The 17,731-nt window shown below is 32.0% G+C and overlaps 2 protein-coding genes across 2 annotated transcripts; both read right to left on the bottom strand.

Annotated features, from left to right (window-relative positions):
* Positions 1-2,212: 2,212 nt before the first annotated feature.
* Positions 2,213-4,059, bottom strand: LOC126669155 (ammonium transporter 1 member 1). Its single transcript, XM_050362533.2, has one exon. The coding sequence runs from the start codon at positions 3,948-3,950 to the stop codon at positions 2,457-2,459; it is 1,494 nt and encodes a 497-aa protein (XP_050218490.1). The 5' UTR covers positions 3,951-4,059; the 3' UTR covers positions 2,213-2,456.
* A 6,545-nt stretch (positions 4,060-10,604) lies between these two features.
* On the bottom strand, positions 10,605-17,324 carry LOC126669149 (DEAD-box ATP-dependent RNA helicase 13). Its single transcript, XM_050362522.2, has 15 exons — positions 17,068-17,324; positions 16,566-16,817; positions 16,235-16,407; positions 15,941-16,135; positions 15,333-15,509; positions 14,548-14,936; positions 12,973-13,153; positions 12,626-12,748; positions 12,418-12,534; positions 12,090-12,194; positions 11,694-11,834; positions 11,504-11,569; positions 11,173-11,331; positions 10,977-11,058; positions 10,605-10,895 (listed from the first exon to the last, which is right to left on the bottom strand). The coding sequence occupies exons 1-15, from the start codon at positions 17,252-17,254 to the stop codon at positions 10,840-10,842; spliced, it is 2,403 nt and encodes an 800-aa protein (XP_050218479.1). The 5' UTR covers positions 17,255-17,324; the 3' UTR covers positions 10,605-10,839.
* Positions 17,325-17,731: the final 407 nt, after the last annotated feature.

The raw sequence follows: 17,731 nt of genomic DNA, 5'->3' as shown, positions 1-17,731 counted from the left end.
GCTTATTATTTTCACATGAATATAGTGTTTATCAATTGTTAGGTACCAACGAGCTCTAGCTCAAATGGTATAAGCGATGGGCAGCAAATGCTAAAGTCGTGGATTCAAATCCTCCCACAAACGCTTCCCCTCCCTAATTATTAAAAAAAAAAAAATCAATTGTTAGGTAGTGATGGATACCGAATCCTACAGTAAATAGAATGGAGCCGAGTCACAGGAGATCCGCTCTCGGGTGATACCGGACTCCTCACAAAGGTCTGGAGATATGAAGGAGATACCGAATCCCCTGAGATTCGGTGACATACCAACAAAAACCGAATCTCATACGATCCACCCAAAGCGCGTTAAGTCTGGGATTCGGGTAGACTACCAAAAATGGAAGTATTCTCCTATTCGGACACAAACATCGAATATGGAAGGATAAGCTCTACCTTAGAAAGATAAGACTATTTAGGAAGACGTTCCTAAATAGGACTCTTATCAGATTAAGGTAGATCTCGACAAATCAGGAGAATCCCTACTATATTGCCGAATTCCTACAAAGCAGGATTCACTTACCTATTATGACTCTACAAGGTATATTCGACTACTATAAAAGGAGCACGAGGTATGCCTAAAATCACAATTACATTCATATACACAAAACGCTGCTCAAAGCTCTAAACTGACTTTAGCATCGGAGAGTTAATCGGACAACCACCGTCCGGTTAGCTTTTACCCTGTTTTGCAGGTCTTACTCACCGGCTCAGAAGGCAGACTCCATCAGGTAGCAACATGATAAGAAGAAGAAGTAAAGGGTATCAACAGGAGTGTATATAGTTCTTCCATAATCAAGTAGTAATTTTTTTATAAAAATTAATCAAACTGAAATTTCGAATTTCAAGTAAATTGAACTGTAAAAATAAAAAATTGAAGACAACTCTATCTGTTATTGATTATAATATACTATAGAAATATTTGTTATAAAATAATAGTTTACGATACTAAAAATTTTATTTAAAAAATCAACTAATTAAATTGTTCGATTACTATATTAAAAAAAATTATTCGATTACTTTTCTATCTGTAGATTTTTCATTGTTAAAATACTATATGGAAATTGCTCATTATAGTGATATCAGAGAATTTTTTAGGTAGATTCGGTCCATCACGTCATCCGTGAACTATTACTTTATTACACGACATTAAAATATTAGCACTATCATAATATTACTATTCAAATGGGTAAAAAAATACTCCCTCCGTCCCACTTTAAAAGTCTCATTTGACTTTACACACAAATTAAGAAAAATTAACTATCTGTGTTTTTTATATTTTTTCATGTTTTACCTTTATTAATGATAGTGGAATTTTCCATAAAATGACTAAAAGAAGGGTTAAAAGAGAAGTTCAATGAAAAAATATTTCAGAAATAGAAATGGGACTTTTTAAATGGGACATTCCGTAATGGAATGTGGAACTTTTTAAACAGGACGGAGGGGGTAGTAATAAATAAAATTATGCTAGTACACGAATGACGTGGTAGATAGACTCTATCTAATAATTTCTGACTTAAGTATGCCCCCTCAACTTATAAGCAATGTGTAATTAACACATAAATTAATTTTGTGAACAAATCAATATACGAACTTGGTGATTATGGGTAATTTGTCCCATTTTGACAAATTGTCCCTTAAATTTCTAAGTTAATTGTCTCTTAAATTGACAATTTATCCCCTTAACTTGTAAGTTAATTTGCCAAAATGAGCTAATTGCCATAATCACCAAGTTCGTGTACTAATTTACTAATAAAATTAATTTATTTATTAACTGCGTCTTGCTTACAAGTTTAAGGAATAAATGGTTACTTAAGTAAATAATTTCTCAATGATATTATTATTTTTGAAAGAGAAAAAAAGATACTTCCAGCTTTATTGCATCATTCACAAGATCCTCTCCTCTTCTATTGGAAGAAAAAGAGCTAGCTGGCCCCATAACGTAGCAAACAATACATGACTTCATAAATGTCACGAATGAATCCATTTTTTCCGTTTTGTCAAAAGTTTATATCAATTCATATCACTAATTTTGTTTTCTATTTGATGGCTAAAAGTCTCAAACAACTTAAAAACACAATTTCATAATGACTACCCACTCACTCCATCTTCATATCACACATCCTTAGAAAATTCAAAGGTACAAACAAAAAAACCCAAAAAATTCCTATCCAAGATAAAAAGAAAAAATAAGGTCTCTATAATTTCATCATATTCATGTGAAGAAGTGAACTAAAAATTATAAATAGAATATAAAACCATTCTAGTCCAAGTCTTCGTTATCTTGAATATGGACACACACACCCACCAACCAAATATTGAATTTTTATCTTACAAATTCTAAAAGATAACATTTCCTAATTACTAATTTACCCCCTACACTTAAAATAACAGAAATTTAAAAAAAATACAAAAAAAATTCTAGATATTTGAATTAGGAGTTGTTGATGAAGGTTCAATTTTCCTCAGCTGAATTCCATGCTTGTGTGACTCATCATCATCATGGTAAATATAAGCAAACCCACCATGTCGGGTCATATCCATACCCGCCATTTCATCTTCAGCAGAAATCCTCAAAAGCTTCAGTTTATGAAGAACATAAAACAATGGACCCATTGTTGCACTAACCCACCCGATAATCACAAGAATCTGAATAATATGGGCACCCAGAAGCTTTCCACCGCCGCCCATAAACAACCCATATGGCCGACCCGGTCCATAAACTTGATCCACGAACCTCTCTCTAGCAAATAAAGCAGTAAAAATTACACCCCAAGCACCACAGCCACCGTGGAGCTGAGCCGCCTCTAACGGGTCATCATATTTGAAAATCTCAGCCAGTTTATTACACCCGATTAGAACCAAAGCAGCAACAAACCCGCAAATAATAGCAGCCCACGGGTCAACGACGGAGCAACCCGCAGTAATAGCAGCAAAACCGCCGAGTAAACCGTTACAAACATCTGTTACATTCCAATGACCGGATAAAATTCTTTTACCAAATAGAGTGGTTAAAGCAGCGGTACAACCGGCTAAGGTGGTAGTAACCGCGGTTCGACCAACTGCACTCCATTGACCGTAAAAGGCTTCAGAACCGGAGTAAGTGATCAAGATTTTGTTAAACGAACCAGGGTTAAACCCATACCAACCGAACCAAAGCATGAAAGTACCCAAAACAACGAGAGAAGCACTATGCCCACGTAACGAAATAGACCGACCGGAATGGTCAAACCGGCCGATTCTTGGACCTTCGATTACAGCACCCCAAAACCCAGCAATACCGCCGACCATATGAACAACGCCGGAGCCAGCAAAATCAATAACTCCGGTGCTGAACAAAAGATCGCCCGTATTAAAAGCCGAAGCCCATCCGTCAGCTGACCAGAACCAGTGAGAAACAACCGGGTAAACAAACCCGGTTAAAAACGAAGAGTAAATCAAATAAGCAACAAACTGAGTTCTCTCCGCTATAGAGCCACTGGTAATTCCGGCCGCCGCAATAGCAAAAGCCCACTGATAAAGAAAATTACTATAATCAAAAGAATCCGACGGTACTGAGTTCAGCGCGAAAAAGTGTTTTCCGATGAACCCATTCGACGGACCGCCGAAGGCGAACGCGAAACCGAAGAGATAATAGAATATCCCGCCGGCGGCGGCGTCAAGAACGTTGGTGAGCATGATATTCATGGTGTTTTTAGCGCGGACGGATCCGGCGCATAGCATGGCAAACCCTAGTTGCATGGAGAACACCAGATAGGCGGAGAAGAGAAGGTAGGTGGTGTCGACGGCGTATTTGGTGGCGGTGAAATTGTCATCGGAGGCTGTGAAACGAGAGCAGATGAAACTGGCGGCTTGTAAGGAGTTGGTTACGTTTGTACCGAGAAGCTGGGCCAGCTCGTCGGCGGAGCAGGCCATGGCTACCGTGGAGGCGGAGATGGAGAGTGATTGAGAAGATGAAGAGTGTTGTCAAACGGATTAAATTCAACAGATAAATATATAAAGAAGAATTTGTGTTATAGTAGGAAAATAAAACCGTGGAGATCCAAATATATAGGAAAAAGTTAAAGTGAAATCCTAATCATATCTTCATTTAATAAAAGTTCATTTTACCCCTTCAATTTATCATTGAATATTAAAAACTCACAATTTATTAATTTTATTATTATTTTGTATCCTAATGATGATTTAGAATTTAAATTGAGAAATTATAGTAGGTCGTTTGGTATAAACACAGATTTAATTTTTTTTGGTATTTTGTGCTAAATTGGAGGATTTTAATGACCCTTTATTATATTTTCATTATTATAAATTTCTATTTCTATTTAAATAGTATTGTGTCGTTGTTCTTTTACCAGTCAAACTCAATTATTCAGTATAGGGTACACATACGCGGACTTTTACGTGATTGGTATAAATAGTAAGTATTCTATGGTTGACTATAAATAATTTTACAATTAATTACTGAATAAAAGTTAAAGTCGACCGTCGAACTTGTATTCCAATTTTTTTTTTAAAAAAATTAATATCAAATCAATTTAAATTTCAGAATTTATGTTTTAGAGTCAAATAGATTACTTTAATTTTCATATTTGTATCCCGTAGTCAAATAAGTGACGCATTTGATATCCACTAGGGGTTACTTAATATACATTAAAACAATTTGAGATCTAATTGACTAAAAATGTATTATTTGACTTCTAAATATAAATTTAATTGATTTAAAAAATTGAAAATAATTTATTAAATTTTAAATATAAATTCGAAAGCTGAATTGATTCTTTATTCATTAATTATTAGACTATGTAGACATATATTAAAATATTTTGTATTAAAAATTAAAAGATGTGTCATCCATATTAAAAATAAAAACTTTTAAAGAATTAACTAAATTTAAATACTTTAATTTACTAAATACCGGCCAAGAATCTTCCGTATGGAATAATGCAACTCATTCCTAAATTTTAAAACAATTACAGTTAGACAGTTTGGTGCAATTTATCATTTGAATGTAAGCATTATCCTATTAGTTTCTAACTTATTTATCGAATTTAATTTTGCAACAAAATTATTTAAATTATCCGTATTACAGAATTAGAAACGGTGTATACAGATGAAGAGAAGAGGACTTCTTATTCAGTATCACTCATAGAACCAAAAAAAATCAGTACACTCATATTTTAAAAAATTTACATTTTTAACTTTATTTTAATTTTTATTACAAAAATATTGTTTTTAGAAATCACGTGAAACACTCAAATAACATCGTTAGAGTCTCGCCGGAAAATTTTCCGATCACAAGAATTTGGCGCAGTCAATTGCAGTCAAGAGTAGTCAATAACACTGGCAACAGTAATCAACATCGCGGTGAGCACATGCTATGTGTACTGTTGATTATTGAACTGTTGATATATTATATACGAGTGTTTTTAGGTGTATTTTAAGTGTTTATTTTGGTGCTTTTCAGTATTTTGAGCGTCCTTTCAATATTTTAGGTGTATTTTGTATAGGTCTAATTACTTAAAAACCACTCAGCTTATAACTTTTTTTCATTTATACCATGATTTAGGAAATTCTCGATTATACTGTATTTTCGATTTTTATGTTCGTTTGTAACCCAAAAGTAAAATTTTTAACAATTTAATTAATTTAAAGATGAAAATATTAAAAACAAGATACATAAATAATTAACATTAACGTTTTATTAGAGTATAGGTTTAAAATGAAGTACTAATTTAAACTCTTTTTCAAAAAAAAAATAGGTCAATTCAACTCGTTAGGGTAGAGATGAAACATAAAAATCAAAAATAGGGTACAATTGAAAATTTTACTAGGTCATGATATAAATGAAAAAGAAAATTACAAGGTGAGTGGTTTTTAAGTAATTAGGCCTTTTTGGGAAATTCTTACCTAATCCCGGTCCATGAATTTTCCATGCACCTACCCAACGAGGTGTTAGAAAATCTACCACAATTTTCTCTCTCTTCTCATTATTTTCTCTTTTTTTCATTTTTCTATCACCTCATTGGATATGTGCATGATTTTTTCATGCACCGGGTCTAGGTAAGAACTTTCCTTTTTGTATATTACATCGTTAATTTTAGAGCAAAGGATCAACGCAACACTCAAACTTGTGTCTCAGAATCAAATAAGCCCATTTTAAATTTTTTGGTCTATTAGGGTCAAAATTTGTATTTTCTGGGTCAAATAAATCAAATTTAATTTTTGAGTCAATTAGACCAAAAACTTATATTTTTAGGATCAAATAAGTTAATTTTAATTTTTGGGTCAATAAGACCAAAAACTGTCTAAATTTAGGTCAAGTAACCCATAACTATACATTTCAAAAGTGGACTTATTTGACCCGAAAGACAAATTTAGGATACTAGTTGAGCCAAAAATTAAAATGGATATTTGACTCCGAATATAGAAAGTTTTGGGCATAATTGATCCAAAAATTTAAAAAAAATTATTTAATTTCGAGACATAAATTTAAGAGCCGTGTTGACCCTTTATTTGTTAATTTTAAATGTATTTTTTTTCATATTTTTATTAAAAAAGGTTAGTATTTGGGAAAATTTAAAAACTTGCCCAAAATTTTTGTAAAAAGAAAATCCCGTTTATCAAAACGCATTTATTTTCATTAATATAAAAATTATTAATTAGATTAAAAAAATAAAAAGTGAATTTATTATTTTAATATAAATACTTTTTAACTTTTTTTTTTGGTAATTGAAAGGAGAAAACGATAATGAAATATGAAAACATACGATCTTGGCAATGTTATGTTGAACGCTCATATCATTTGATTACTACTCTCTAACTTAACATCCAATTTTAAAATCTGAAATAATCTTGTTTTGAGGTTTTAATATTTTTGTCATACGCTGTAGTATAGCTGTCACTATGCTAGAGTTAAATAATGGGAATGGACTCTTCAGCATTAGCTGTAATATTTGTAAACCCAACAAATACGTTTCTAATGGAAATTCAACAAATAGTTGTGAATTATGTGAATGGATTTACTATATTTACTTCGGGAAAAATCAAATGTACCATATTATTACTATGTATTAAATTAATTTATTATGCAATCAATATATTGCTTCTTTCTGAATGAAAAGATTCGTGCTGATATGGAATATTTGACCGGAACTTTAATAATTACTAGTGTTGCTCGTGGTGTGATTCGCCAAAATATTATATGTATGTTTAGTTAATAATTAATTTTATAATTATAAATTATATTTAAGTGTAAAATATTAAATAATTATTGATATAGTAGTTTATATTATTTATAGAGAATATAAATTGAAAATATTAAATAATAATTAAATTAATAATTTATTAAAATAATTTATCTTAATTAAAATTCTATATAATTAAATAATAATTAAAATAATAGTTATTAAATATTGAAGTAGTCTATTTGAGTTTGTACTCTAAACAATTATTCCTAAATAGTATTATAAGTAGTTTATTTTGATTATTACTCTAATTTTAATTAACACTAATAATTATTGTATTCGGAAAGATAATAATTAGTAGTAATTATTTGTAATCAAACTTTTTCTTTTGATTTTAATATATGGTTGCGAGAAAAATGATGTATATGCTATGAGGGTGTCAACCTAGTTGAGATGTTCGGGTGCGTTTTCTGATTTCTCGACTCCAATTTTTAATAAAAAATTAGTAGTAATTATTTAATTTTTATTACCTAATCTATTAAGTATTGTTATAAAAGACAACAAAAATATAAATTAAAATAATTAAGATTATCTGAATGCTAAACAAATGCAGAAAATTTTCATGCAAACTAACAAATAACAAAAAAATAATCTAGATGCATCCCATCATAATATATGATTCAATGTTTAACTATTCTTAACCACGAAATACTCTAAACTGACATATTAATTTTTTTTTTCTTCCCATGTGATAGCATACCCAATAATAATATCTGATAAATGACTGAGGAAACTTGCTATTGAAAAGAGGTTTAATGGACAAAATATTGTTTAAAGATTACATTGCATAATAAAAAGTTTTAGTAATTTGTATAGAATAAGGAATCTAATTAAATTCTTTTTTAGTAGTAGTAGTTAGATAGATTTCTTATTCTAATTCAATTATTCCCTAATAATAATAGTAAACGAATGTTCAAATTATTAAATTATTTGATTAACAAATTACCATAAAACCATAATTTAAAGAATCATTAAGGGAGGATTATTTGGTAAATTTGCCTGCCCCCCCAATCCGTGCTTTTATATATAGTATAGATTTAAATGCAAATCTTTCTCAATGGAACTTTCATAATTATTTAAGGAAAATTATTTAAATGCTAATAATCTATAATTTGATAAAAAAACACATTTTAACACTTTTAGAAACTTAATATATAGACGTGAAGACTAAATAATGTTCAAAATTTTGTGGCTAAACCGATTCTTAAAATAGAAAAGAAAAAATCATCTATTTAAATGAAAGAATTCCATATCTGGCAAAAAAGAAGAAGAAAGAATTCACTAAACCATTCAAATGGTATTAGCGTTGATAATATAGTGAAAATAAGAAATTCAATTTCTCTCACAAACACTCCCCTTTTTTTGATCTCCTTAATGATAAGAGAAAAATGAAGAAATTTTATACATATATTCATTAATGCCACTTCATAAATAAAATAATATCATAACACATCGTTAAATATATATAAAACAATTTTTAATTAATTATAGTATAAACAAATACACAACTATCGTCTGAATTTTTCTAAATTCTTTTTTTAGTTTTTTAACTTTTTTATTTATTTTAATGCTGAATTTATTTTAAAAGTATATTTTTAAAAAGTCTAATTATCACTGATATAATTTTTTAAATATAATATTATTGATTTTGTCCGCGGCGGTAGACATAATTTATGAAAGTATTTTATAATAAGCGCAATCTCTTAACTTCATAAATTTTCATATTGAAAAATTCAAATTTCTAACACAAACACAAGATTTTAAAGATAATAATAAAAATAAACACAAATCTCACCATGTTCTTCATTTGTGGCGGGATTCATGGTCCGTTGCGTATGCTTCATATAACAAGCAACAGAATGAAAATAATAAATTATTGTAATTCATTTATTTTCTTCGTAAGCTGTACATTTTAAATAACCAAGTTAAAAAGATTGTTTGTATCATACTCATTAATTTCCATTCAAACGAAAATAGGCGGAAAAATATACTAATAAGCCCCTACGATAAGAAAGTAGAAAATTTAAACATCTATACTAACAAAGACTCATTTAAACCCCTATCTTTCTGAAAAAATATACAAACAAATCCTATGGTTAATACAGTATCGTAAAGAGACCGTTCACAAAATCAATTATAAATGTCGGCGTCCGAATCATTGTCAACTAATAAATCTTTGTGATTACATAATAATTAATTTTGAATTTTAGTTGTCTCAGAATAGACTTTTAAGTTGTGTTGGATAATTTTGCTGTAAAAGAAAACATAAACAAAGTCAGCCTTTGTTTTTATAAGGCAAAGTAGAAAATTTAAAACTAAAGCCGGCATCGTTTGTGAATAAATTGCCAAATGGGATTAAATGCAAATGCTGACTTCGGAATTTCACCAATCATATAGTAATAGAAAAAGGTTCAAATAAACCCTATGGTTTATCATAAAACACAGTGTAGCCCTTTATGAATTTCACTATTTATATTCCATTGATCAAAACTTGCTTATTGCTTACACTCTATCTCCACGAGGAATGCTTCAATAAACTATTATATTGCTAATGAGTTATAATTTAAAATGGTATAAACGTTAATCAGTATTTTACTAGATCGCGGGGTTAATTTTTTTTTTAGTACAAACAATTTATTTTTCCAATGATAAAACAACAATTATTATATTTATTCCCTCCTGTTAATTTTTTCTTCTTTTCTGTCCGTAGAACTCTAAATCAATCAGAACAATAATAGGTATTTTTTAATGTCTTCTTTGTTTGTTAAACTTCTAAATTCCTCTTGGCAGGATCAGGATTAGCAAATTAAAAATCTTTCTTTTCTTTTATTTGGATTTGAACTTTCAAAAGTAGATTTTTCACATAATATAAATTGCATTTTTTGATGGCTAAACTTGTTGTTTTCAATTAAGATATTAGGCTATTATTATGTTTTGATGTATAATAATAGAGTAAAAATCCCAAAAAATGGTAAAAAAACTCAAAAAAAAAATCACATAAAAAGTGCAATTTGGATATTATTGCAAAAATTAAAAATTTTGAATATAATTGCAACAAGTCATAAAGGTTTGGATTTTTTTTGCCATTAAGCCTTATTTTTATATAAAAATACATTTTTTTTCTTTTTTTCACAAAGGTACGATTTTGATATTTATTTTTAGATAATTGGTAAATTTCAATAGATTGTAAAACAAGTTAAAATAAACGTATTTTAACCAAAAAAAATTAATCATAGCATATTTTTAATGTAATTTTTTTAGAAAAGCATGCAAGGCTTAATTTGTTCTCTAGAAAATTCACAAAATTAATTATAAAGCAGGTGGCTAATCAGAATCATTGTCAACTAATAAAATGTCAAAGAGAATTAAATACAAATGCTGACTTCCGAAATTCCACCGCTCATATTGCAATAGGGAAAAAAAATATCGGATAAGTCCCTATAGTTTATACCAAACCACAACTTAGCCATTTATGAATCTCACCACTTATATTTCAGTGCCAACACCTTGCTGCATATTTGCTTAGACTCCCTCTCACCAGAATATTTCAACAAGCCATTCTATTCATTGCCTCCTGCTAACATTTTCTTCTTGTTTCTCCGTTGATCTCGTAATCCTGACAGCGAAAATGTGAAAATTCAGAAGGGTGCGAAAAAACACCATATAAAAAACAAAAAGCAACACAACGGCGATTTACTTTTCTTCTCGTCTTTCCTTTTCCTTCTTAAGTTTTCGATACTTTTTCGTTTGTCTGCCATCTCTTTCACATCCATTCGAACCTAAGAATGACATATAGACAAACATCAAAAATTGAAATTGAAAATGATACAAAAGAACTATATAAAAATGGAGGGGAACTACAAAATAAACATGCAACTGTAACACGCCGCTACCTCATGCCCAGCATTTCGGAGTGCCTGCAGAGGCTCCACACAAGCCTGACCAATAACCAACAACTTCCTTCGTTTATTGTCCCTTGAGTTTACACCGTTACCCAGCTTTTGTCTAGCTAATTCTTCTAGTTGATGTTGCAAGAGGGGCGAAACACCAGACTGTTGTAAAATTTGAAGTCAGTGGTTCAAATCATAAAACACATTCACTCAATGGCTTCATTTTACCTAGTACAGGTATTATGCTGCATATAGGCATGAATCAACTATGCTTATGAACAACAAAGGTGCCCTAAAACTGGTAGCAGGATATAAGAAAAACCAGAATAAATACCCCTGCCAAATAGCGATGTGAAAATGACTTTGGCTGTAACGGACGTGAAAGCAAAGTATTTAGCTCCTGCAATTTGAGATGTAAAGAAATTGATTCATTTAGTATTGAATGAAAATGAAATGAACAAACTTTCTGATTCTAGTGAAGGCAGTTCATAATTACAGTAAGAATTAAGTTTAGACGACAAAACCTGCTGTAACTTGTTCAATTGTGTGGAGGTAATTTTCTTTTGCTTATGGCTGTTGGCTCTTTCATCCTCGCTGTCATCCTTCTCTAAAATTAACTCGATCGATTCTGCATTTCGTTCGAACCAACTTTTTTTTGCCTTCTCCTAAAGAAGAGGGCACAGTCAAGTTAAAAGAAACAGGTATAATATTGTAGGATTTCAGACTAGAAATTTTACACCCATAGGGCATTAAAGTAATAAAAGGGGAGATTTTGAAAGAAAAAAGGTAATTGAAGGAGAAAAGATAATGCAAACTTTTTAATAAGTCTCCAACTTTGAATAAGTTCATCCAAAAAACCATGAAGAAAAAATCAAAATGACAATCAAACTAAACATCACCAGAGAAGTATAGATTCATGCCTGTGAGTCTAATCGCGTAATCTTGTCTATTTGGCGTGCCAGAGATAATCGCTTCATCACCTCAGACATGTATGATTCCTCAAAAGGAAATCTTTGAAAACTTTCCTGTGCGAGGAGAAGATTCAATGCAAATGCAGTTAGCAGTAATAATTTGGCTGAAACAAACACTTAATTTGAAATTAAAAAACTCCCCAGTCGGCATTCTAAGTTCTATGTGAAAGATAACTAATTTGGAGGAAGGGGAAAAATAGAGAGGAAGAGGAAGCATAAATTTTTGCTCATTATGCATTCAAAATAAGAGAAAAACAAAGTTTCATAGTGCTACTACCTTTGAAAACGATTTGCATAAAGAGACAAATTTTGAGCTCTCACTTGGAGAGATCAGAGCAATACTGCATCCATCGGTTAAAGCTCTAGCAGTTCTTCCACTTCGGTGAACATAAACCTAACACAAACAGATAATTAGAGACTAATGAAAAAAAAAATTGATTACTTTGATAAAAAATATCTCAAAAGCATCTTCAAATTTCGCTTACTTCAGCTGAATGCGGGAGCTGATAATGAACTACAGTTCGCACACCAGGAATATCAAGTCCTCTAGCAGCAACATCAGTGGCAACAAGTATACAATGTTCATTTGAACGGAAACGGTCAATTGCCTGCATTGGATACGAGAAGAAAACAAGGGTTGGCATACTGGTGAAAAATTAAACAAATAAGTCTCAAGGTAAATTTTCCCATTCCACTAAACTACTAAAGCTACAATATCCACTATCTGCACTTACACATCGACAACCTAAAGGCTGTAACTGATTACAGTCTTTTGGATTACTTGGAAGCACAAAAAAGTTAAACTCCATTATTTACAGAAAAAATCACAAACCTTCAATCGAGCTCGCTGCTGCATTTGAGCATGAAGTGTGCAAACATTTACGCCAAGAATTCGCAATATGGAAGAAATATGGCGCAAAGCTGCAATTGATGTACAGAAAACGATTGTGCGACCTTGTCCATGAACACTCAATATGTAGTACAGGTATGCATCTTTGTCGTCTTCTTGGCAGCTGCAAAAGAACACTAAAAAATTCAGGAACCTGACTTCAGTCAAGAGTTATGAACAAAATTACCAAATAACATTAGTGGCACAGACGATTAAACTACTACTTTATACAATGTAATTGGCATTTTTTCACTGGTTTCATGTGAATAGAGAAATCACCAAAATCATATGTTAAAAGGCTACAATCAAATTACTTTGGCTCCATTGTTGATCTAGGAGATGCCAATGGCTGCAGGGAAATAGATTGACCATGCATGCCTGGATATATATGTCACGTATGAGCTGAAGATAAGCATTAACATATAGCTAAGCTATATTTATTAAAGTGACACAAATACTTGTCAAATCAAATTGCTTGGGAAGTCATAACTTTAGAATAAATTAATCTCAACATATGGCTATCATTGCGATTAGTTTTGCGCCATGGGAAGTAATCAATGTTTTTACAATGCGGTGTAGTTACAGTTTCGAACAGCATGCCTGTTATGACAGGAAGGAGAGGGAGCAAATTAGGAGCTTATTATCCAAAGCATCTACAGCACTACATTTCTTACTTCCAGCAATTGAATAAAAAATATACATTTTAAAACCTATTGTACAAAAACAGTGAGAACCTCAATGCATGATGTGGTCTCATTGGACACAAACCGAAACTATGCTTACCACATAAAGCTCATGTTTGCATTTAATTAAGCTCATTTAAAAGCGAATAATAACGCATTATTTTCCATATGTGAATTAATCTTTCAACTAAACAAGCTTACCACATAAGCATAGAACATTTAATTCCACAAGCATTCAGTTTTTTGTTCTTATTTTATTTAATTATACGAAGGACAATCAGCAATAACATATGGAAAGATGGACTTTCATGGGAAAACACCTTGCAGATAATACAACGAGAAACAAAAGCACTCGGAAACACAATATATATGCTTTAAAAGTCTATTCATGCTTACTATACCATTGAAATTTCCATGACAATTTTACTGATGAAAACTGATTGGATTAGGCACCTATAAGAAATTTTCCTAAACATAAACAAGTATGACTGTGAAAGAACTTGTGATTTCATAGGAAGCAATCCAAAACCGCCAAAATGGAAACTTGCTTTTGCATGTTAAATATGAATTCTCCTTTCTTATTCTTTTTCTATGAAAAAAAAAAGAGGAAAAGGGAAAGGGGATGTGTGCAAGAAATGAATTACGATTACAGTTATTAAGCATCCTAGGGGATCTACATGGCTTACCACTGGAAACAAAAATAGAAAGCAGATAGTAGCTTCTGACTATCACGCCACAAGTCAATAAAACAACAAAATGAATAGTAAAACAAGGAGAAGAGATTCAGATGTCAGATGCAATATATCATATAATAAATGCCATGTGAAATACTTACTCAATAAAAGATTCCTCAAGCTTATGTGCCAAAATTGATGCATTTGTCAAATCAATGATGGCAGCATTAGGCCTCATTCCTGCACGTTCAGAGAGATTTTCTATGGAATTCAATCCTTCAGGACCTGATTGCTTTTGTTTTAGCATACCACGCTTTAGCTTCTTGCGAAAATCAGCAGATAATGCTATTGTTGCAGAAAAAACAAAAGTTTGCCTTTTCTTTCTTTGCAAGCTTGAGCGAGTCACACAATTCTGCGTGTCTGGAGATTTCCCATCTACAGAGCCACTGGCCATGGGCAGCATGTCAATTATTGACTGCAACTCACGAAAATGTCCATTTTCAATCATTCTATCAGCCTCATCCAGCACGAAGAAAGACAATGAATGCAACTGCAGACATAAACAAAAAACAAAAACTAAGGTCAAATAAGTCCTCCTAGGAGTAGAATGTACAAAAAGATGATAGTGAGTACTGAGTAGTCTTCAAGTGCCTATATGATGTTAGCAAATTACGCCACCTATTGTAAGATGCATTTCTTAACTACTAGCAGTGCGCTGTGTGCTTGGAAACGATGATACTTTATTTGTAGATTCACAGGTTTTACATTTATTACAGGGCAGAGAGAGAGAGAGAGTAACCAATCGCCTCACTGCACTATGAGGCAAAGTATCTAATGGACCAATATTGTAACTACAAAACTCCAGCTTTTTTACACGGACAATCGGGAAACCAGACAACTCTCAATTGGCGATCCTGCCATCAATACATCACAGGATATCAGTTACCTCAATAAGATGACTTTCTCCTCCTGACATAAGTTCCCAAAGACGACCAGGAGTTCCAACAATAATCTCAGGCCTTCCTTTCAAAAGTCTTTCCTGTTTCTCCGTTGACATTCCACCAACAATAGTCATCATCTTAATGTTAATACCCTTAGCTGCTGCCTTCAGATGATCTGTAACCTGGAAAAAAGAAAAATATTCAAATTGAGCGTTTTTTTTATAAAATTACATTATACATATGACCAGACAAAATAGAAGATTAATATGACTCATATAACATTTAAGCCAATTAGGAAATCTACAATAAGATATGTTGATACATATCAGCTGAATCTTTGTACAATGATTACACATGATATGTAGGAACTATCTGTGACACTAAATTATAAACTAACGAGAATTTTTCAGCAGGATGCTAGGATGCTTTATAACTGTACAAGCTTGTTCATAAATGCCATATTGTCTTACTCTAAGTCTTTCCGCCTATGCCACAAGACCATCCAAAGTGACTCAGACCAATTATTGCAAGAGAGGAACTCAAAATGATTTTTGATTCATAGTATCAGCAGGACAACTGAGATGTCAACTAAGAAGACAAGATGTTATCATACCTGAAGTGCAAGCTCCCTAGTTGGCGTGATAATGAGTGCCCGCAGAAGGCCAGTTGGAGCAAACTTTTGAGCTTCATTTTCCATTTCGTCGACATAATTTGCAGCCTTTTCTCTTTCTTCCAAAAGACGTTGCAAAATAGGTAAACCAAAAGCAAGTGTCTTCCCAGAACCAGTCTCCGCAGCACCAATAACATCCTGTCTCATGAAGACATAACAATGAACACCAAAAGAAACTGCAGTCTCCACAATAACCCTCAGGAAATAATTTTATCTGACACAACAAATTAGACCAACCTTTCCTTGATGAGCTGCAGGAGGAATACAAGCCTTTTGTATTAATGTCGGTTCCTTGAACCCGAGTTTGTATATCGATTTCATTAGCAAAGGATGAAGTCTCAGCTCATTCCATGCATAAAATTCATCCTCATCAACAGACTCTCCATCAGAATCATTCTTATCACTGCAAACTACATTCATAATGCACAGTTCACAGTCTGACAAATTTTCAAGCTACTATGAACATAAAGACATGCCTTCACTTGCAGCAAATTGAAATATAGAGTTAACCACTTAAATTTGGCAAATGGCCATCAAATCACTATAATGCTATAAGTAAAGGACTAACCAGCTGGAGTTTCCTCGATTTTTTGGATTTCATCCGCCTTTTTCGTTTTATTCTTCTTCTTCTTCTTTCTCTTCTTTTTCTTTTTGTCGTCCTCTCGAGTATCTTCCTCCTCTATTTTCTCATCAATGCTATCATCAGCATCAGCATGCTTATTTTTCTTCAATTTCAATTTCTTTTCTTGCTTCACTTTCTCCGGTTTAGGAATTTCTAAACCGTAATCCGCCTCATCGATCTCTTCGAGCGAAAGAAAACCTACAATTCACAAAACAATCAAACCCAAGATTAAAACCTACTGCTAAATTTGGTCTGAGAATATAAATATCTAATTATAAACATAACATTTTCCATTAAAGTGACATATGTCCAAATTAATCTTAATTGCCCAAAAACACAAAATGCATTGATATGGCAAAATATAAAGTTTGAAAAAATGTTTCAGTTGAGTCCAAACTAAGAAACAATTATGAAGATAGGTTAAGAAGGATAGAATAGGGAAAATTACCTCCTTCAAGGTCATGAGAACTAATGAAGCCAGAGAAGTGATCGTCTTCAGTTAGAGATGAGTTCCAAGGGAGCGAGTCAAATCGTTCGAGTCCTGAGTCTTCATAGCTTCTCTTTCTCTTTCTCGCTAATTTCGCCTTTTTGTTGGAGGCGGGTAATGGTTGCGGCGGTGCTGTATTGGCGGCCATTGTTACACTCAGCTGCTGCTTGTGTCGCGAGTTTTTTTAAACTTGGACAAGAAAGACAAGACGCAGGCTAGGTGATGTCGTTTTTATTAGGCTTGGTTTGTTTTGCAAAAGGATTAAAGGATATTACAGCCAAGTCCTTGACGTTTAGTGTAAGAGCATCTTAGTCCTTATATTTTTAAGAACTCTTCTTGTAGTCCCTAAGTTATAAGATGTTAGGACCGTAGGGGCATGCAACCGAACGGAATTAATTGTAATCGAATTTTACAACTTTTTTAACCATAACCAAAATATGCATAAACTGAATTGTTATCAAATCAAATAAACTGAATTTTATTAATATTAATATCCATATATATGATAAATTATACCTAAATCCTATATAAAAATTACAATTCGACTAATTTAGTCGATTTGATTAATTTGACAACTTCATACAAAATCAGTTTCTTTAATTATTGATTTTGAAATTCTAACAAA

Source organism: Mercurialis annua, linkage group LG2 (genome assembly GCF_937616625.2).
Source record: "Mercurialis annua linkage group LG2, ddMerAnnu1.2, whole genome shotgun sequence".
Lineage (NCBI taxonomy): Eukaryota > Viridiplantae > Streptophyta > Magnoliopsida > Malpighiales > Euphorbiaceae > Mercurialis > Mercurialis annua.
The sequence above is the reverse complement of the archived record's forward strand: the minus strand, read 5'-3'. Positions and strand labels throughout refer to the sequence as shown.